General features: G+C 35.0%; 3 protein-coding genes across 8 annotated transcripts; 2 read left to right on the top strand and 1 right to left on the bottom strand.

Moving 5' to 3' along the window:
- Positions 1-1,656: 1,656 nt before the first annotated feature.
- LOC18102535 (myb family transcription factor MOF1) lies at positions 1,657-5,473 on the top strand. Its single transcript, XM_024610030.2, has 6 exons — positions 1,657-2,319; positions 2,457-2,533; positions 2,685-2,724; positions 3,261-3,381; positions 3,569-3,815; positions 5,015-5,473. The coding sequence occupies exons 1-6, from the start codon at positions 2,193-2,195 to the stop codon at positions 5,294-5,296; spliced, it is 894 nt and encodes a 297-aa protein (XP_024465798.1). The 5' UTR covers positions 1,657-2,192; the 3' UTR covers positions 5,297-5,473.
- A 6,065-nt stretch (positions 5,474-11,538) lies between these two features.
- Positions 11,539-17,126, bottom strand: LOC7462637 (uncharacterized). 4 transcript variants are annotated; one of them, XM_052456057.1, is made up of 8 exons: positions 16,896-17,126; positions 15,773-15,819; positions 14,184-14,334; positions 13,881-14,085; positions 12,810-12,939; positions 12,171-12,347; positions 11,857-12,072; positions 11,539-11,746 (listed from the first exon to the last, which is right to left on the bottom strand). In XM_052456057.1, exons 1-7 carry the CDS (start codon positions 17,098-17,100, stop codon positions 11,917-11,919), a joined length of 1,071 nt encoding a protein of 356 aa, XP_052312017.1. In that variant the 5' UTR covers positions 17,101-17,126; the 3' UTR covers positions 11,539-11,746; positions 11,857-11,916. The 4 variants fall into 4 exon arrangements, with proteins under 4 accessions (XP_052312017.1, XP_052312018.1, XP_024465476.2 ...); XM_052456058.1 differs by having other exon boundaries at positions 11,539-11,741; XM_024609708.2 differs by having other exon boundaries at positions 13,881-14,079; positions 16,896-17,125.
- Positions 17,127-17,430: 304 nt separating this feature from the next.
- On the top strand, positions 17,431-21,608 carry LOC7462636 (uncharacterized protein At4g15970). 3 transcript variants are annotated; one of them, XM_052456276.1, is made up of 6 exons: positions 17,431-17,811; positions 17,930-18,307; positions 19,041-19,522; positions 19,618-19,735; positions 21,019-21,120; positions 21,210-21,608. In XM_052456276.1, exons 1-4 carry the CDS (start codon positions 17,521-17,523, stop codon positions 19,679-19,681), a joined length of 1,215 nt encoding a protein of 404 aa, XP_052312236.1. In that variant the 5' UTR covers positions 17,431-17,520; the 3' UTR covers positions 19,682-19,735; positions 21,019-21,120; positions 21,210-21,608. The 3 variants fall into 3 exon arrangements, with proteins under 3 accessions (XP_052312236.1, XP_002315829.4, XP_024465735.2); XM_002315793.4 differs by having other exon boundaries at positions 21,019-21,608; XM_024609967.2 differs by lacking the exons at positions 21,019-21,120; positions 21,210-21,608 and adding an exon at positions 20,639-21,008.
- The last annotated feature ends 129 nt before the right edge of the window (positions 21,609-21,737 follow it).

The following is a 21,737-nucleotide window of genomic DNA, read 5'->3' as shown; positions in this document are numbered from 1 at the left end:
AAATCTACAATATTTAAATTAAAAATATTTTTAATTATTTTATAACCTCAATTTGAAAAGCATTTTTTTAACCAAACACATTAAACTACTTTTTCTTCAACCTCAATTTCAACCACAGTTTTAACCAAACACCTATTTTTTCAAACCAACCTCAACTAAAAGTACTTTTTATAAAACAACTTTTTTCAAACCACAACCACAACAGCAACCGCAATACCAAACACACCCTTAAAGTTTTAAGGCATCAAACCTGAATGCATGATCCAAATATTTAATGGGTATTAATATCATAACTATTATGATTTTAAATTCAAGAATAGACAGTGAGAAGTTGAAGTTTTATAAATTTTGAGTAAAAAACTTAGGTATTTATAACTTGTTCTTGGCATATGCATGTTTTGTAATATGATTAAATCAAGAAGATCAAATTAGTAATTTTTATATTTTTAATCATATTTGATCTTATTATAAAAAAATTCTTACTTTGGATGGATGTGAATAAACCTGAAAATACTAACTTATCCTCCAGTAGTCTTCACAATAAAAATATTTTTAATATAATTTAGGTTATGTATTTACAGATTGATTTAAGTTATAAGTATGTCTAGTTATAAATAATCTTCGAATTAAATAAGAAATTTGTTAAAAAATTAAGTCAATATTTTGATTTAATCATAAAGTTAAAATTTTTAAATTCTAAACTATGAATTATAACTTATATTATATTTCTTCTTTTTTAAAAAATGATTTGAATAATTTCAATCAAATGAGCTTTAATCTTAAAGTTGTTTCTACTTATTTTTATCGTAAATTATTTATAAAAATGACTTTTGAATTATAAATCAAAAACCAAAAACCATAATTTAAAAAATTCACACTAAAATGACTCTTATTCCACACAGTGGTCCCTAACTACAAATCCAAGATAAAAAATTAAATAAAATATGAAAATAGTTTGGTCTTTAAAATGGTGGTTTAACAAGTTGTTTTTGAATAAATTATCTACTGTAATTGTATTTAATTATAATTTTTACTTTAAATTCAATTTATAAATAAATTTAATTCACAAATCTGAAAGATATAGAATTCTATTTTTTTTTTATCAATATTATAATTATAATTTTATTTTTTCAAATATATTTTTTCAAAATAATTATGTTTAAAAACTAGTTTTAATATTATTTTTTCAAAAACTCCGGTTGCATGATACAAGAAAAGAAAAATAAATACAGTCAAATGAGTTGTCCTAAAAGAAAAGGACTGTGCTTTCTTTTGGAAACAAGTAAACCAGGATAATACAATAACAATTGACGTGCATTTTGTGATCATGACGACGTTGGCGTCTTGTGCTGTACAGAACAGAAGATTTTATTTCCTTTCCTTTCTTTTCCTTTTATTCATTCATTTATTATTGCGTAGCAATACTTTTTTTTTTCCACAGAGAATATGCGTCCATAGATTATCCCACCTGAGAAAACGTGGTTAAAAAAATTGTTTTCTCCCTTAATTTTTTAAATTTAAATTTTAAGGTTAATATATATATATATATATATATATATTGCACTTTCAAACAATACCCAAAAGTATTTATTAGTGATAAAGAAGAGAAAGAAAACAAAGGTCAAAGGGAAGCAGTTGGGTGGTGCTGTGCGTGTAGGGTTGGTACTATATATTGGTAGTATTATATAGGTGTAATGATTTTCGGTGAAGATCAGAAACTCGTGATCATCACATCAGATTTCGTTTTACTCTTATTTCTGATTCTCTCTCCCTGCCTGCTGCAAAAGAGAGGTTTAGAAACAGAACAGAAGCAGAAGCCAGCAGGCAGGTATTGTCAGTCCTCCTTGAGGAATTTACACCCCCGTCTCGCCCTTTTTTCTCAGTGACCCATCTCTCTTTCTTAAAACCTCTCTATCTCCTTTCTTTGTTAAGAATCATGCGCTCACAAGTCTACATGTGTGTAACTTTGTTTTAAGCCTCTGTGTGCCCTGTGCGAATTGCTCCTTTATACCTAGACACTCCCTACAAGATTGAAAGAAAAAAAGAAGAAAGAAACAACTCCTTTTGAGAAGACAAACCAAAGGGGGTAGAAACTGCAAAAGGTAAGGGTTTTGTAAGAGAGCCCAGTTGGCGAAACATTGTTTAGAAGAGGAAAGAAACGGTCTTCTGGGATACCCCGTTGGATTTTGAAGATGGGTAGTTGTGGGAGGAGTGGGGCCGTGAGGCAATATGTAAGATCAAAGGTGCCTCGTTTGAGATGGACTCCCGAGCTTCATCACTGCTTTGTTCATGCCATTGAGAGGCTTGGTGGCCAAGACAGTAAGTAAACTGCTTGTTTTTTGCTGGATCATTGCTTCCTTCATTATCATTCCTTTTGGTTCTTTCCTTCTAGGCGCTTATGGTGATTATTTGCCTTTTTTTTCCCTGTTTGTTTCCTTCTCGTCTCTTCTTTGTAGAGGCTACGCCTAAACTCGTTCTTCAGATGATGGATGTGAAAGGACTCACCATTTCACATGTGAAAAGCCATCTCCAGGTCGGTCCTTGTTTTCTCAACTACTAGTATAGTTTGGGGTATTTTATTTTTCTTTTTCCTCCTCCATGGGTTTGATTTTCCTGTCTTTTGTATCTTCGAACACACTTGTTTAACCGGTTTGTTTACATGGGGTTTTCTTTGTTTTGACCAGATGTATAGAAGCATGAGGAGTGGTGACCTGGGCAGACTAGGTATCCAAAGCTGTTTTGTTTCCTCCCTCTTTGTTTGAATACACGTTAATATGTCTGTCACTCTCTCTCAACTATTACGAACAGGCCTATGTATTCCAAAACTTCCATTTTTCTAATCTTCAAGTTTATATCATATCACTGATTGTCTGTGTATATGCATGCATTAATGACAGCCTCTATTGTACTTTCCTTTAGCGGTTCTTATCCACTGTTCAAACTCAAGGATCATGCACTCACATGTAAACATACATTTTGGAAAAAAATAGCTGCCTTCATTTATAACCTGTAGTTACTATTACAGTTTATGCCAAAAGAGTTGAGAACAAAATAAACCTTATATCCATTTCAAGTCTTCTAATATTAGCATTTCTGATGAAACTCACAGCCTCACTTGCATCGCTCTCCTGCTTTTATCAGTTACAGTTCCTATTTATTTTACATTCCCTTTTTTCAATTATACAAAAACCAAATTTCTTGGACTTGACACCTTTTCGTTTGCGTTCGGTTTGTGTTTCTGTGTTGGTCTCTTTGAACAGATAGGAGCTCCACCCAGCAAAAAAGACAATCTTTTGCTGTCTATAACGAGTGTGTTGAAGAAGTAAAAGCCATTGAAGAATCAGATTCTCACTCGATGTACAGGCCTCTCTCTTCAAAAAGGTCAGCGTAGCTTTATCCTTATGGTTTCAGACGTACCAGATATAAAAAAGAAAGGTAGATATATATATAGTCATACAGGGTGCAAGAAACAAACAAAAAATGATTTGCAACGTTGCATGATCTTTTCCTTTCTGCCCTTTGCTTTTCTTCTTTTAGTTTTTTTTTGTTTAAACTCTCTTTTCTACAGGGCCAGAATCGAGACCAGGAGTTCATTATCTGAGGAGTTCCTGCAATGCAGCCAAGGAATATGTGAGACAATCTCAAATCCGTACTCTTTTGATGATTATGCGGGAATAAAGGAGGAGGTCAATGGAGTTGGTTTCAAATGGGAGCAGACCCATTCTAACCCTCAATGTACAGCCTTCTCTCTGCCACATGATCTTTATAACTTCAACCCCTTGAAACGTGAAGTGGAAGAATCTGATTTCCTCAAGGTAGGCTATTAAACCAACCTCGCTCTCTTTCTTTTGCCAGCCTCTCTATTGAGATTGAGTGTAATGTTGTATTTTGGTTCCATCTTTTCAAGTTTCTGCTACCTCCTGCAAGGTAGCCTCCTTTTAGCTTACGTATAGAGTCTATGGATATAGATAGATACATGAAGGCCCTTCTGACCAGTGGTAGGATGGAATATCCACGCCTGGTTCGGTCAACTTGCGTCATCTCTATGGCACCATTGTATTTTCATTTCACAGCTTTAATTTAGGTAAAAAAAAGTTGTTCAAAGGTATATTCTGCTGCTGCAAGGTCTTAAGACTAGTACATTTTCTAAATTGACCATTTTTTATTATATCCTAGTAGATTAGTCCTGTGTGGTGCTAGGCATCAGATTAAAACCGCCGTTGTTAGCCTTTTTAGTTCCTTAGATAGTGGTATCTGATCAGCAATGAGCAATGCCTGCTTTGCTAGTCCAGTTCTTTAAAACTGGGCTTGTCTTCGAACTCCAATTGAATTAAAAAAAGGTCGCAATCAGATATCTTTTAATGTCCTGGAAATTAACAAGCAACTTGATTCTCTTCTAAGTAACAAAGTGCCTTTTATGTAATTTCTTGGCACTCAGAAGTCCTTACGAAATTTAGTTTGAAGGGTTTTCTTTGCTTGGTCTCCTAACTAGGGTAAAGCTTGCAGGATAATGATCTTTACACCACAGTGTACTCTTACATACCGTGGTCCATTGTCACTTTTTATAAATGGGGCCTCGAGTTGGAAGAAGGCAGGGAATACGAAATATCCCTTGGTGCATAGGAGAAATATTATTTCTTAGAGCCAGTATTAGCATCCGTAGGCCTACTTTTATTGAATCACAGGACTGCCCACATGTGACTAGGTATAATTGCGGTGGGGCTACAGTGCTTCTTTCTTATTCGGTGCCCAATTAATTACCAAGAGAAGTAGAGATGAATATCAACAACTTGCCCTAACTATGTAGATATATGTCAATGATTTTTCAACTTTTAGGTAACACTTTTATGAACTGAGATCCTGGTGACAGCTGCAATGGCTGTTTAGCCTCTTAGGTCTTGAAATCTGTTACTCAAAAGTTTTGATAAATGTCGCCCTTTATCTTTCTGATTCTTTAGTACGTAACGCAGAAAGCTATAATTGACACTGTTACTGTTTTCTTGTTCTTCTAAAGATTGCCAAGCTGGAGGGTCGAAAGTGCAAACCAGAGAAGTTATTCACGCCTGAGGTTACTGGAAGTGGAAGAGCAGAAGATGAAGAACCTGTTGATTGCGAGTTGTCACTTGCACTCTCACTACCCCAACCTTCCTCACATAGAAGCGATTCTTCATCGACGAGTGAGATCAGCGAGGCATTCTCATCATACTCGAGGTCGAACTTTAAAGACTGCTCCGGCTTTTCTACCGGAAAACGTGATATTAACTTGGATCTGTCTATTGCTCTTTGCGGTGCCTGATCATGTCGACGTGAAAACAAAAAAAATAGTATGTTCTCTAGATATCTTCATTCGTCCTTCTTTTATATTCTTAGCCGCTGTTAATCTCCCTTTGGTTTAGCTGTTGAGTACTTTTCATTACCGGGATTCAAATGTTTGGCTTAGAAGATATGCAAAATCGTTGCTTATTGTTGTTCATATTACCAATATTACAAATGACATTTTAGGCCTAATTCATGGAAAATTACCACCTTGTGATTAGCAAATTATGCCCGTCTCCTATGCAGTACAGCAGGAGTTATGCAGGAAAAAAATAAATTTGGTTTAGGACTTTGGTTTGTGAGCTTTGGTCATCTAAAGAATTAAAAACGGGTTAATTTCATTTTTACCTCTATGAAGTATACAAGTTTATTTATAAAAAAATAGTAATTCGAAAGCCTATTCTTCATCAATCACTCCTCTGAGGTGGTTAATTTTTATTTTATCTCGTGTGAAATAAAAAAAGATTTTATTGATAAATGAAAGAATTAATATAATTATATCTCGCTGAAGTGTCCCATTTTGGTCTTGTTAATCCCTGAAAGAAAAATCGTGGCATTTTTTTGATATTAAGTGTTCTTGTAGGGGCTCCCGCCAGCCCCTCCCATCTCTTCCCCTGGTATGAATGTGTGAACACTTCACACCCTATTTATTTAAAATGCTTTACATTGTATAGTTTGTATGTGTAATTTAAATTAACATCTTATAATTTAAAACATTTATTATCATTAATTTTCGTTCGAAATAGTGTAAGAATATTGTCATGGTTTTATTGGAAAAGAAAACTAACCATTTTTTTTTATGAATATGATAGATGATTTATTGTTTAGGAATAGAAAATACTGGACCGTTCTTCGTAGTGGTGCTGTACTATTTTATATATTTTATTTCTATTATTTTTTTCATCTCGCCGATTTCAACATCGGTTTATGATTTATGGTGTTAATAAATGAGAGGGAAAAAATCTAAAATAAAAAGAAAGACTGAATGGGAAAAAAAAGCTTTTAAGGACCCATGCAAAGGTAAAAAAATGTTAAATTGACCAAATAAAAAAGAAGAAAAGAAAGGATGCAAACAGGAAAAAAAAAACTAAAGGCGATGAACTGTTTATATTTATATGAATAGTATTTTGATCCAAATTTTTATATTGCATTGATAATAATAATAATTCATGTCGTGACAAGATATCCCGATTGATCAAAGCCATGGCGGTTTGGGAAATCACTCTCCATCGAAGAGAGTGACAAATTTAAAAGACTTCCCCGCATGGCGGTGGGGCGGCAGAACAAAGCATAACGCGTGATAGCTATCCTCGAAAAAAACACGAAAATTATCTCCAAATAGATATTTTTTATTGCTTCTCAATGTATTTTTTATTTTAGAATAATATTTTTATTTTTTAAAATTTTATTTTTCATTAATATATCAAAATATCTGAAAACAGTAAAAATAAAGAAATAAAGTTTTTCAAACCAAAAAATAAAGAGACTCGTTATTACAGAAACTGGGCAGCTCCTTGGAGAATTTCTTGCCCCCTCCACTTATTATAAAGTCAAGTCTTCGCTTATTTTCAAAAATTGGAACATACAAGAGAAATCCCATGCATCTCTATTTTAATATGGCGGCGATTCCGGCGATTTTAATTTCTCTTCTTGTTTCTTCATGTTGGAAAACTATCACATGCATGATTAATTTGATATGAAAACAAGCTGACATTCCCAGCTGTATAATGATGGAAATCTCTCCTTAATTACAACAAGCTGAAGCATTGAAACATTTGTAGGTTCGCAGAACGTGTTCTTTGAACTGCTCTGCTACACAGACATATATCCTTCAGATTCGATCGTATATCTATTCTATTTACCTTAAACCTTGCCATCTTTTACTGGGCTGCATATGAATCCTATTCCCTTGCACGCATGTTATTGTTAGCAAAAATGTCTGTCAATATTGCCTTGTCAACAAATTAAAAGCATGGCTGCAAATAGACAAAACGACTCACGTTGTCTAGAGTGCGTAATTTTCTTGTCAACATTAACGTTTTGTCTCCTCCAGCCAAGGAATTTTCCACCTGGTAAAATCCAGCCAGAGAATCTCCTACCGTCTGGAACCTTCAACTCCTACTTGGTGCTACGGAATGCTGTAGTCCCTATGAGATCTGGTCATTGGGCGACCTTTGTTCCGTGGTGAAACCGGGATTCCTCAGGCATCTGTGATTTTCAGGCAGGCTGCAACTTTCACGCGTTTAATGTTGAAAATTGTCTATCATGCTCTTTACATAAATCTCCGTATGCCAGTTGCAGAGACCTGGCCCGCATAACTTTCAGCAGATTTATTAGGTGGTTTACCGAGTCTGGTTCAATGGTACGTGTTTAGGACCACATTTACTTCTGCCATATCCTTTTGCAGTGATGCTCTATAATACGAGAGATCAATCCATGGTCAAGAGGGCCTACTCTCTTTTAATTAGTAAGCGTCAAACTATATATTAGGCTGTAAAAAATAAAATTCTCGTGAGTTTGAAGAAGTACAGGAGTTAGCTTGAGAACATCCCTAAGATTGAAAGAAAATAAAAAACCCTATGCGCAATGACGGAGCCATAAATTTTTTTCTGTCCTGAACTATTAAATAAATATATAAATATTTTTTAAAATTAATTATTAATTAATATACATGAATTTTTGAAATTAATAATAAAATTTTAATTCAAATACACTACCCAAAATATTAAAAAATAAATTTGAAAGTACATAAAATTAAAGTGAAAGTAAAAATAAACTCATTATTAAAGTTACGTCCTTCGATATTTTGTGGAATATAATTCATCTATAATCGAATCTGAATCGATATTGTAACAACTCATCAACTGGGATAAAATAACAATCTCATGTCAACTGGAAAACAAAGTAATTAATTTTTTTCCCTCTCTCAATTCCTCCTTCCTTCATTTGATTCTTCCTTAGATTAATGTTTTATAAGTTGGATTTTGTAAGTTTACAAAGTTATTCTCTCACTTTTTTTATTTTTTTTCCTTGGATTTTTTTATGTTTTTCCCTTACTTTTTTCTATTTCTCTCTAACATTTTCTTTTTTTTCTTTTCCTATTCTACTTCTGCCCAGTCGGCAACATATAAAAGGAAGAAAAAGCTGATTTGTTTTATTTTTTAATGGCAAATAGCTATTTTACTCTTAATGAGTCGTTTTGCTTTTATTTGAAGTTTTTTTTTGTTAGCACTACCAAGCTCCGTTTATCCTAAAATTTTAACCAGATTTTATTCAATATATTCAAGACCCCTCGTAAAATTTCAGCTCAATCTGATGGTTGGATTGAAAATTACGCTCAATAACGTAAAACTAGTCAAATTGTGATTTTTTATCAAATTTATGAATTTATCAAAAAATTCTGAAATTTTAACCCAAGCTAAAGCATCATATTAGAAGGCTTCACGTAAATTTTCAGAATTTTTTAATAACTCAATTGAGAACTACAAATTTTTTTATATAAAACTAGTAAAAAAATATTGATAAAATCTTGACCTGGACCACAACCCACCCTAACCCTTAACATACCTCAGCACTTGCCTATGCGGCTATGTTCCCCAGCTTCTGTTAAGAAAGATGTCAGTTCTTACCATTTTCTTACCAGTTCTCCAGCAAGTTTTAAAACGTGGTTGCACTATCTGTACACAATGAATTAAGCACTAATTATTAACATTCTCAAAAAAATAAAATAAAAAATGGAGCACATCTTTAGCTTTTCCGGTGAAAAGAATCACAGCTGAAGATGCTCTCAACCACGCATGCTTCGATAATGTCCTAAGTAATTACGTTCTGAAGCATAAGACGCGAGCTGGTATCATGGCGCACTGGGTACTGGTATGGTTTCATTTACTGATCAGAATACACATCAAACCATCATGGAAAGAGCCTGTAGATGCATGGGCCTGCGATTGCATGAAATAAGTATCAAATCAAGTGTATTGGCTTTAAGTGTATAAAAAATAAAAAAATATTTTAATATATATATATTTTTTAAAATAAAACACGACAGTACCAAGCACATGTCAAGTATGGAAACTTGACAACTGCCCTAGACCTAAATCTGAGGACGGTGATTCTCAGTTACTCATTGGTCAACCTTATCAGTATTATGATCATGAGTGTTATTTTTAGAAATATATTAAAATAATATTTTTTTATTTTTAAAAAATTATTTTTAACATTCACATGTTAAAATGATCTGAATATATATATATATATATATATATATATATATATATATATATATAAATTAATTTAAAGAATTTTTTTTAAAATTTTTGAAAAACATTTTCTTTTGAAACACAAAAAACAAGTAGGGCATGTGCGTAATCCACTAGAACTTCACTTGTTCTACGAGTTGAGCTTGCGAGGCCTTTGATGGGACATGAGTGATTTCAAACTCTTCATCTTCAAGGTCAAATGCAAGCAAAATTTCCTTGTCGAATTGCTTATGCTTCCACTATATGTAACTCCATTTACGCAGATGCTTTCTTCTCGTGAAACCATCAAATTCATAAGGCTGGGTAATGATGAAACTTGTTAATTAATGCTCTGCTAGGATTGCTCTGCGTCGTGTATCTAGTTAGTGCTACAGACATTCAGCACTTTGGGTTCCTTGGTGAAGGGATTGAACCCAAAAGAACGCCAGGGTTGATAATACTCTCAAACATGGTCGCCCCCTTTTTTATACTTGTGTTCGGGAGCTTGTGATTATTAAAATTGTTGATTTTACTACACTGTCAGGGCATGGAAACAAATGTAGAGTTAGTTTAGAGAAGTAAAAAATATTATTTTTAAAATGTATATTTGTTCAATATAAAATAGTACAATTAAATCTTCTAAACTATGAAAGAATAAGAAGAAAAGATAAAAAAAATATTTATTTTGTATAATTGTTTTTTCTATGTAGTAACAAGTTTATATAAATTTAAAATATTAGAATGAAACATTACAACGGTTATGACCATTAAAGAAATTATATAACAATTAATGAAATAATTATATTTTAAATTAAACTTAATAATTGCTATTTAGTTTTATCTGAATAATCATAAATGTCAAAATTAATTACAAAAATTAAAAAAAAAAACCAATATCCATTTAATAAACTCACAAGTGCCAATTGTCATTGTTATATATTATAGATATTTATCTAATAGTATTAGAAAATATGCCAATGACGTGTTGGTCTAGCGATTAAGAAACTGTTATATCCCTGCAAGAGTGAGAACATAAATTCAATCCTAAAAAAACACACTTATTGAAAAAAGCAACCACGAACTCCAAACGGGACTAGTCTCACCCTTTAAAAAGATATGAAGATACCCGGGTAAGAACAAAAAATAAAAAACATGCTAGAGAGCTCATCCACAATGATTTTTATTTAATTTACTAAATAATAAAAACTTACATTTATAAATACTTGGGAAAAATATTTCTTTTCGATGTAAAATAGATATTATTATTTTTTTATTCATTTATAAACTACACCGATTTATAAACTACACCGATCTCTTGGGTTATTGGGTTATGCTAGTAATTATGAAGGCAGATTACACCATTAATAATTTCAGATGCACGATGTGGACCGTCGGTATTATTAGATCTCGAAAACCTTGCTTGTTTCCAAAGAAAGAGGAGGTTCCTTTTGGAGATGATTTGGCTCATCAACGTAGGAAAAGAGATTTCCAACAGGAAGAGCCGCCCTCTTCTTTCATCGATATGTACAAGAGCCTCGTGCATTTATTCAAGGATTGGAAGTTGGAAAGGAAATATAACTAGAGCTTGAAACGGAGTCAATGATGGAAAAATAAAAACAAAAAACGCAATTTAAGAATAGGATGCAATGGCAGCAGTTCTAACCTACACCTTCCTTCATCACCCTGGCCGATCCAGAAAAACATGTTTTGATATGATCCGACATTTCTCCGAACCTGATTTAATAATAATGTTATCTTATTTTTTCTTTTTTTAATAATTTGTTACAATTCTTTTTTCTTGAGCATAAATATATTACATCCTAAAAAATGGAAAATATAGATATTTCAGAAATAAAAACCTGACTCGAATCCCACCCCACTTCAGAACCTGGACCAGGAGACCGAATCCAACCCCACAAGTTCAACAAGTCCAGGGAAAGGAAGGCGGAAACGTACCTTGGGAAGTAGTATGCTAAAGTCGATGTAGAAGCAAAATCCTTGTTCAATTTAATCTCTCATAAGTTTTCACCAATGTTGACTACCATTACAAACAAACAGGGCAAAGATTCGCATGTGATATAGAAACAATTCGAGGTGATAAGAACTGCCATGACTGTTTCATCCAGGCTGCTGGTCTGGTTCCATGATCCAAAATCAGCCCTATCTATTTTCATCCCGAGAGAAGGCCTATCCTATTTAATCAAACGAATTAAATATGCATCTTTTGCACCATGCTAAGCCATCCAGGTGAAGAAAAACTGGAGAAACCATAGCTGCATGAAGGACATTATATTGTGATTACCTGTTACGAAGCTTGCCGCTCTTGGTTGCTCTTGGTCAGGTTGGATATTTTCACAACATATTAACTCCTATTCCGCGCATTCGCATCAGAAATTAGTGGCTTAATGCAGAGCCGCGGCTTTACACTTACAAGGTTTTGAGGAAGAACAGAGACAGCAGCAACCAAGGATCCATTAGGTACTCCAGAAAGGGGCAACAACTCCACGAGAACAGAGAGCTGTAAGATTTCTCATTATGGTCACCAGCCTGAAGACGGGGCAAAAGAAGAGAAATGCATTGACATGTAAGATTAAGAACTGGTGAGTTCAATCTCACCTCTGGTGATTTGAGATCAACAGCTGACTCTGGTACAGCATCTTTTATTGCAGAAGCCACAACATCAAAGCATTTGCTCCGGTCCAACATGGGAAATGGATCAGAATCTTTTGGATTATCTTTCAAATTCTTCATGCATGTCTCTTCAATTCCTCTTCTGTTATATCCAACTGCAAACTTCAGGTAAATCACAGTTAACTAATAACGTCACAGCTGAACAATACTCTGATGTTTTCTCTCAATTTAATGCATCCACAACTGCACTCATGCTCACAAGTGAGACACGGAGAAAGAGAGGTATGTCAAGATGAAAATTCCATTCTATTTCTTTCGGCATCAGAGCAGTTCAGTATTTGCACATTAAATAGGCCAGGTTTGTCTTTTTTTCAAACCATTTGCAGTGACACAATTCATAGAATAAATCAGTGTTGCTTTACACAAAAACAAAAGAATGCTGTGGAATTCAAGTATTCACAAGTTGTTTCACTCATAATGGCCAAAAAACCCTTGGATATCTACCTAGTAAATTGGAATGCAGGTTAAAACTGCAATTATCCTGTAGGGGCTACCAACCACTTACATATGTTCAGCATTGAAGACTGGACAACTATGGGCACTAATCACAGAATGAAAGTGTACCTTAATAGGTCGTGCAAGTTTATTTTGTTTGTCATTGATGAATTGAAGAACAAGCTTTGACACAACTGCTCGCAGCTCCTTCTCAATTAACAAACAAGTAGCTTGAATAGGGAAAATGCGATGACACCAGCTGCAATTAAATTGACATTTTATCAGAGCTAGTTAAGATGAGAAAAGGAAATATAGTACCAACAAATCAATTGCAAAAATAAAATTATCCATTAACATATATCTAGTCACTAATGAGTTGCTTGTAATAACCTAATGGGCAATCTATAGATTCAGCAAACCAAACAACACACGACAGGAATGTATAACTTCAAACATTCATGATCTATGACTTTCCAGTTTTGTGTCAACACAAGGAAACTGGAAATGAGGATACATTTCCAGGAGCAGCATAAGCAGACAAAACCACAAAAAGACACATGATGGATTGAAGCAAATGAGGATACATCATAATGCCCTGGTTTGTGGTATCAAAGCAGGGAGTGATGTAGCCATCTTTCCTCATGTTATTCAGTAACATGGGATATGTGTCCTAGATTGTTTGGAATAGAGTGTGAGACATGTGCTCCCACAGAGGGTAGAAGATTTTTGATGATTCCCTTTCTGGGGTTTGGAGAAGGATTTTGTAGTGCTGTGCCATGTTTGCTTTTTGATAATTTCAAGTGTTTAGACAGAAGAGGATGATCAAGTCATCAAAGGACATTTCTCCTCAAGACAGGTGTTGTGGGATATGATACTTTTTATGCTTCCTCGTGGATTAATTCCAATGAGTATTTCTTTATCCGACATTCAGGAGGATAGCGGTGCTATTTTATTTTGATCCTGCTTCTTTTATTCTTTTCATTTTTTGAGGATAATGATTGTCTTAAATGTTTGTGTGTATTTCAAAGAGGTGGCTATGCAGATTGGAGGATGGATTATGAAACACCATTCTATAGAAGACAACAAAACAAAAGCAAAACTGAAAGGGAAAAAAATTAATTGCCTTCAATGGAACACAGAACCATGCTTACTTAAATAAGATAATTTGAGAAATAGAAACCAGTAACGCCAACAACTTACAGAGGTGACTTTAAAATCCCAGATTCCAGACATTGGAAAATATTTGATACAACGTCTGCGGTGACAGAGGGATTTTCTCTGGGAAAGGTAAGGAGAACCAAACCACTTCCTGTCAGCTTCACTAGTGAAAGAACAAAACCTCTTTCCACAGGTGCATCTGCTTTTGAAAGAGATTGACAATCATCTTTTGCAGGTCCACCTGTCATTAGGAAGCACAAGCAATATCACAACAAATAAATAATCAAATGCCTAACCATAGGTGTGAGTAAGAATCCAAAGTCTGTTATCTAGGCTAGAAATTACCACTAATCTCGTCAATAATGCTTTCACTTTTCACATCTTCATCACATTTCGCACTGGTTTCATCAGTCAATATTCTCCTTTTCTTAGCGCTTTTATTTTCATCAGATCTTTCCAAGCTTTCAGAGCTTCCACTATTGTAGGATTCAACATACTGCATAGTAATTCAAGATCACAGTATTAGTATTTACAGATGCATATATTTCCAATGCAGTGTTTTTTTTCCAATGCCAGGAAGTTATATCTCATACAGAATCAATGGGAATAAAATAAAGACACGGTTTCTGTCATTATTATAAGGCCAAAGGGGTATTAAAAAAAAGTCCAACAAAAATCAGCACAGAATTCAAATTCTGTGCAAGAAACTTTTTTCATGAAACAATAATAGAAAGAAATTCAAAGAAAAATGATTTCTCCCAGCTCAACTACCTTAAAATGTTAGTTACCTTTTTTGATAAATATTTTTGAAAATAGTGAAACAAAAGAGTAGAAAACCAACCCAAACCCACCCTATATAGTGTTTGAATACGCAGTATCTCTTAAAGCAAGGGATATGGGATTATGACATCAAAACACGGATAGGAAACAATGATATAGAATAAAGCAAGCCTGTGCACATATAAAGATAAGTGTCTCTTAACCCCATTCAGATTTCTCAATAACAGGCTCCCAAACCCTTGTAAGTTTAAAATTCGCATCCCAAGGAAACCTAAACAGGTAATAGGAAGCTCCTGCCATGTATGCCAAGATGCTATCCCAGAAATTTCAATCAACTCCTTGCCTTTAAGGGGCTGCCAGATCACCTTTTCAAATTAATTTGAGGCCGAATACTGCCTCAAAGTAGAGAAGCAAACTTCTTATGAATATATATTGAGTTTCCTTCCATCAGGAAGAAGTTGCAGCATCATTGGCAACTAGGAGATGTCGTACTACATTTCTATAATAAATCCCACCACTCCTTCTGCCTTGAACCCTCCAAAAAAGGATCTCCACCGCTTTGTTCAACATTCTATTGAGAAACCTCCATAACGAAGATAAAAGAAGTAGAGCCAAATGATTTCCTCCATGAAGGCCTCTAAAGCAGAAAAGTGCCAAGAAACATGACCATTCCCTAAATTGAGAATTTAGATATAAAGTCTATGTTAAAGGGCTTTATCAAAATCCCAATGTAAGGCCCGTTGGACAGTTATAAATGCTTGTTCAGTTGGAAATAGAAACAATATAAGAAGATAGATGAACAATACGACTAGCTCGATACAAACAACATAATGACCACCAAGGGCTCTTTCTAGGATAGCAAAATAGATGTGATGAGAGGCGGGGCCAGGAATTTTTTTTTTTTTTTTTTTTGGGGGGGGGGATTTTAAATTTGACTAGTTTTGGCCCTGAAATATTTGCTAGTTTTATGGGGGGCATATTATAATATTTTTTGTAGGGGCCAGACACCCCCCCCCCCCCTCTTTTCTCCACCACTGCCATTATATTGGCATAAATTATAATATCATCACCATTACAAGGAACAGTAGAACTTCTAACTGCAAGAAAACCAAGATAGCATGATATGAATGTAAACAAGGTAAAGTGAATGAAACCTTTTCAAGGATTGACATGGCTTCTTTTGTAGCACTTTTCTCCCTTTCTGATAAGAAAAGAAAATTTTTGAAGCTTAAAACCCAGATCGATTAAATTTAAGATATGCATGAACAGTTGTCAAGGAGGATAAGATAATAGTTTTCATTGGCTAGAGATATATTTAATAACTTTTACGTGCTTAGTTATTGAAAGATAGCAATTAGCAAAATAAAATGCTTGTCACATATCAGTGTTTATAACTCCAGAAAATAGGCAACCAAACACATCAATAATAAAGAAACTACAAAAATGGAGCTATAAGGGAAAAAAGATCATATATATGGCGAACTCACATTATGAGTTTCTCGGGTGCGCGATACAGATTCTTTGCCAGAAACCATAAATTAGATGCTAAGATAGTTTATACACATGCATAATTTCAACCTCTAGATTCTCTCTTGAAATATCTTTGAGACACAAGAGCAGTGACTATATAAACACTTCGGCAGCTATGCTGGGTTGTTAATTGTTGTTACTTACTAAAGGGGCGTCTGTGGTCCCTGATTGGTTCTTTTGGGATCATTTATCTATTTGATGAAAAAGTGAGTTCAAAAACAAATACAGATGTGGAGCTCAAAATTATGCAATACTACTGCCATCATTCATATCTTAGCGTCTGAACAATAAAACTACCAATCTGAATCCTGAATGACCTAAGATGTAGAAGGTGCGATCCAAATTACCGTTCTTTTGAACTCAAGCATATTCCTGATACATGATCCTAAATGGGTTTTGTGTTTCAAAGAAACATATTTTGTTCCAATTAAAATAATCCCACAAAACTCACAAGTATACCACGTTCCAAGACAAGATTCTAAAGCCCTCACTTCCGACATACAAAAGCCTTCGGCACTCGAGGGAACTAAGAGTAACAGTACTTTATCCAACGTGTTGTGTTGTGGGTCTCTCAATCTCTGGTTTCAGTAACGAAAAGGTTAGAAAAAAAATCCTAAGATAGAATAAGCAGATAGACATAGGAAATTTGGGCATTCAATGTTTTTGCTTGAGAACCTAGTAAAATTAATGAAACGATAAAAAGGTTAATTATAAATAAGAATAGGGAAAAAAAAAGAGGAAACTTACTGATGGAGCAGGTGATGAGGAAGCCAGAGTGAGAATGATGAAGAAGGGCAGAAGGTGCGTTGTAATCGAAACGAGGCATGTTTATCACCCCTGCGTGCTGTTCCCATGGCTTCATTCTTTCTTTCTCTGCTGCTGCTTCTGATTTCGATTCCATTTTTTCCTTTTCTTCTTCCCCAACTTCTATGTTAACAGATAGTGCAGCCATTTTCAGAGATTTCCAAAGACAGGACAGAGGTTTTGCAGACTTTTAGGTTGTAAGCGGGCGGGCTGGGCCACTGTTACTTGACTCGGGTTGGAAGCCCATGAAGTTATCCAAGGTTACCAAGTGGCCCAAATTGTTAAAAAACCCAAACAGAAAAGGCAAAAGCCTATACTATTGTTGCCGGGTGGCCCAAGTTGTTGTTACCGGGTGGCCCAAACTGTTAAAAAATCCACTCAGAAAAAATTCAAACGGACGTAGGAAGGACCCACCCCCTCAAAATCCGACGTTCTCGTGGATTTCCAAATATTTTAGTACCTCTCTCTATCGTTCAGCAACAAAACAACAAAAAAAAATCTACCTGCCCAACCCGATTCTCACTCTCACTAAATAAATATATCTCAATCAAATAAGCCATGCTACTAAATGAATACAGTTCCATTGCTCAGGCCCCAATCCACCACCAGGAGACAGTTGCCGGTCACCACCAAACAACTCCTCCGCACCAGATTCACCCCTAGCTTCCCTGCCTCCACCTCCATGTTTCCTGAATCCAACGTCCCCCGCGCCGTACTCGTCTTCGTTGCCATTTCCGTCTCCGTTTTGCTCCTATACGGAGCCGCAGATTCTCTCCGCTTCCAATCCTCCTCCTCTGGTTACTCCTTTAACATCTTCCCTTCTCTCCGCAACAGCAACAACAGCGATTCTAAATTATCAGTGAGTTTCTTTCCCTTGGCGCATTTTAGCACAGATCATATGATTGGTGGCGCACTTTAGCAAATTTATTTCTTTTAGTTTGCGCATTAATGGATGGATTATTAATGTCATCATGTAGATTAATGATGATGGTGATGATGATTATAAGCTGGAGAAAGTATTGAAAGAAGCTGCGATGGAAGATAAGACAGTAATAATTGCTACATTAAATGAAGCATGGGCAGCTCCAAATACAATTATCGATCTGTTCCTTGAAAGCTTTAGAATTGGGCAGGGTACGCGTAGGCTTTTGAATCATTTGGTGATTGTTGCGCTGGATCGAAAGGCATATAAGCGATGTATGGAATTTCATGCTCATTGCTTTGCTCTTGTTACTCAAGGACTTGATTTTCATGATGAGGCTTATTTTATGACCCCTGCGTATTTGGAGATGATGTGGAGACGCATTGATTTCTTGCGCTCTGTTCTTCAGATGGGCTATAACTTTGTTTTCACGGTAATACTTATTTAATCCCTGTTTTGTTCTCATGTTCTGGGCTGTGATTTTTGTTTACTTGTTCTCTTTGAGAATTGAGATGGATGATTGTTGAATTTTGTTTTATCGTTGCTGAAGTAAATTAATTCCGTCCCGAAATAGGTACATTCAATGCATAGTTAATTGGCGTTTGAATGGAAAATGTTTATGCAATGCTTGCGTAGAGAGTTCACTGAAAGTAATTTTAAGGTTTTTTGAGGAGGTAAATTAAAGGAAAGAATAAGATGGATTGGATGGTAGACTTGGTATCAAGTGATTTAATTTTAAATTTGTGTTGGAATTGGTGCCTTGTTTTTACTTTACTTTTTGAAATGCAACATTTTTTTTTATCCTTCAACTAGAAAAGGTTGATTTTTTTTTAATTGTTTTGCCAAAACTCTTTAGCTAAGCTGATAAGATTGCAAGAGATCGGTGCTGTTAAGGATGCTGAATTGACACTAGTATGCAATTGTCTTGACCTTGTTTTCGGCACACGTCTTTTTGTACCCACAAAAGTCTGTTATTGTGTCTGCATCGGAATTTTTATTTGTCAGAATAGAATAGCATTCCCCATAAAAAAATGCCGCTATTGTTTTCTTTAGTTTAGGAATGCAGATACTCATTTCTGTATGCATGTTTATGTCTCATCCTAATTCGGTCATCCTATTTTAAATCTTCCACTGCACATTCAATTCATTTGGTTGGTTTTCTCCAGGATGCTGATATTATGTGGTTCAGGGACCCCTTTCCACGGTTTTATTTGGATGCTGATTTCCAGATTGCATGTGATCATTTCTTGGGCAACTCAAGTGATATACAAAACAGACCCAATGGAGGTTTTAACTATGTAAAGTCCAACAACCGCACGATAGAATTTTACAAGTTCTGGTATTCTTCACGGGAGACCTATCCTGGATACCATGATCAGGATGTCCTTAATTTTATCAAATTTGATCCTTTCATTGAGGACCTTGGATTGAAGATGAGATTCTTGGACACTGCTTTCTTTGGGGGCCTTTGCGAACCTAGCAAGGATTTGAATTTAGTTTGTACAATGCATGCAAATTGCTGTTATGGTTTGGATAGCAAGCTTCATGATCTTAGAATTATGCTTCAGGATTGGAAAACTTTTTTATCTTTGCCACCAGCCTTGAAAAGATCATCGTCTATGCTGTGGACGGTCCCCCAAAACTGCAGGTTAGGAAAACATATGCGCATTGTGTGTCTGAATTTGACCATTTAAAACCGTTTCCTTGATGGATTTTATTTTTTTGTTAATTAATCTCATACAGTCTTAATTCTCTCCGTCGATATGATTCTCCGGAAAAGAGTGTTCAACAAAGTTTGCAACAATGAGCTGTGAATGATATGCTTTGAGGAACTCTTCCCCTTCGCACGCAGCATGAGAAGGTAAGGTTTCTGGTTTACATTCATCAAGTGGTATCTTACATATTATGTTCCTCCGTTTGTATGTTATATTGTTAGCAATAAAGCATTGAAATAGCTGAAGGGAGGTGTAGAAGAGATGCATCAAAGAGAGAGAAAGCAAACAGACCTTACCTAAATTTTGATAAATGACAAAACGCTGCAGAATGTTTGAGGTTGATGGCATAATGCTCTGGAATTCCTGTCAAATTGGCATTCCGAAGCACAGATAGTGGAACTGTCATAGTGTCTTGCCTGATATTGTTTGTACTCCTTTTCCAACTTGTCATCTAATAAACCAGTTTCAGAGGCGCCAGCTTACAGATATCCGTTTAATCCGCATAAGGTTGATATATACTTCAAATACTATCTAACAGATATTCAGAGGGTGCTTGGCAGTGTGGTAACGGTTGCTTTTCAAATAACCTTTTGTGCTGAAATGCATGCCAATGATGTTTTTTTATTTTTTAAAAATCATTTTTGACATCAGCACATCAAAACGTACAAACCATATTAAATTTTAGCAAAAAAAAAAAATTGAATTTTTTGAGAACGCGGTTTGCACCGCGTTCCCAAACATGTTCTCAGTAAAGAAAAGTACATCACTGAACTTTTCTAAAAGGAATATTGGTTCTCTCCCTAGTGAAGAATAGTCGGTTTTCATGTTAATGGTGTGCCTTTTGCTGTCACGTGTCAGTCAGAATTTCTCTCTAGTACTGACTGTACAGGGAGTTGGTACAATAATAATAATAAGTAAAGATCGGTACATGGTCACTATGTTTGTTTAAGCTCTCAACATTTTCTTTAAAGAATAGTCACTTGTTAGGAAACTTGACAGCATTTGGTTTTGCAACCTTATGCTAACTATTTTCTTTATTGCATTGACAGACTTTTTGCTGGAGCTAAAATAAAATTCATGAAGTCAGAAAAACTTCTGATGTACTTGAACTGATCAATCCATAAGTTGGTTGAGTAGTTATAAAAATCTTCTGCTGAGATCTCATCTTTATTTGAACATTTGGTCTAAGGCAACCGATCTTGTTGTTTGTTATTTGTTATTTCTCCAGTAGATAGACCTAGGCATGTATAGAACATAGCTTTAATAATGTTTGGCTAGTCGTGATAATTAATTAGATGTATTTCCATGCAACTGCTACTATCAAGCTGTGTTTAATTTTGTTCTTAAGAGTTTTGGAAAACTTGATAGCTGACATTTTTGCTTAAAGCTGCGGTCAACTGGATTTTTATGCTGCTTAAATGGTTTGTAGGAATATGCTAGATGGGCTGCCTCCTGAAGATCTGTGTTTAGGCCAAGTTCTTGCTTTTCTGTGTTGTATCTCTGCCCTACAATATGCACCGAGGGAAAAATGGTACGGGGTATGACAAGTTGGGCGGAATAGTTATTAGCTGTAATTTTGCAGGAATGGTTATTGAAATTTGAAACAAAAAATGTTTGAAGGATGAATGAATGCTCAGCTGGATGACGGGAGAAGATAAGTCTGCACCGTCGCATTGGTTCTACATGGATTGCGTCGTGAAACTTGGAAACGTAAGCATTTGGCTGTGACTAGTAAGCTGGCCGCCAGGTGCTGCAGGCAGTCGTCCAAAGAAGGTTGATTTGTTTATTTGTTCATGCAAAGGTTTTCAGAAGCTTATATCAAGCAAACGAAATTCTATGGAAAGAGAAGGAATTTAGTAAGTAGATTTTAATTTTATTCGGCCAACAAGGTTTCTTGAAATTTTGCTAAAACTAGCGAAAATCTTTTTTTTTTCCCATTTCAAACGACATGCAATATTTTCCGTGCTTACAAAATCTTTATGTTTATTTAAGCTTATAGTACCTTAAAAAATTAGTTAATTCATGTGTTTGATTATGTGTAACAAACCCGATACTTACTTGTTAAGTTTGGTAATAATAGCAGTTTTATTAAATTAAAAGAAATTGACTACAGAGATCTAAAAAAGATTAAAGATGGTTTTGAATATA

Source organism: Populus trichocarpa, chromosome 10 (assembly GCF_000002775.5).
Source record: "Populus trichocarpa isolate Nisqually-1 chromosome 10, P.trichocarpa_v4.1, whole genome shotgun sequence".
In the NCBI taxonomy this organism is placed as follows: domain Eukaryota; kingdom Viridiplantae; phylum Streptophyta; class Magnoliopsida; order Malpighiales; family Salicaceae; genus Populus; species Populus trichocarpa.
The sequence above is the reverse complement of the archived record's forward strand: the minus strand, read 5'-3'. Positions and strand labels throughout refer to the sequence as shown.

Coding starts and splice junctions, on each gene's coding strand:
- LOC18102535 (XM_024610030.2), top strand. CDS start 2,193: ATGGGTAGTTGTGGGAGGAGTGGGGCCGTGAGGCAATATGTAAGATCA. Junction 2,320..2,456: donor GAGGCTTGGTGGCCAAGACA/GTAAGTAAACTG, acceptor TCTTCTTTGTAG/AGGCTACGCCTAAACTCGTT. Junction 3,382..3,568: donor AGGCCTCTCTCTTCAAAAAG/GTCAGCGTAGCT, acceptor TCTTTTCTACAG/GGCCAGAATCGAGACCAGGA.
- LOC7462637 (XM_052456056.1), bottom strand. CDS start 17,100: ATGGCTGCACTATCTGTTAACATAGAAGTTGGGGAAGAAGAAAAGGAA. Junction 14,086..14,183: donor CATTATTGACGAGATTAGTG/GTAATTTCTAGC, acceptor TGTGCTTCCTAA/TGACAGGTGGACCTGCAAAA. Junction 12,940..13,880: donor GGGATTTTAAAGTCACCTCT/GTAAGTTGTTGG, acceptor ATTTAATTGCAG/CTGGTGTCATCGCATTTTCC.
- LOC7462636 (XM_052456276.1), top strand. CDS start 17,521: ATGAATACAGTTCCATTGCTCAGGCCCCAATCCACCACCAGGAGACAG. Junction 17,812..17,929: donor ACAGCGATTCTAAATTATCA/GTGAGTTTCTTT, acceptor GTCATCATGTAG/ATTAATGATGATGGTGATGA. Junction 18,308..19,040: donor GCTATAACTTTGTTTTCACG/GTAATACTTATT, acceptor GGTTTTCTCCAG/GATGCTGATATTATGTGGTT.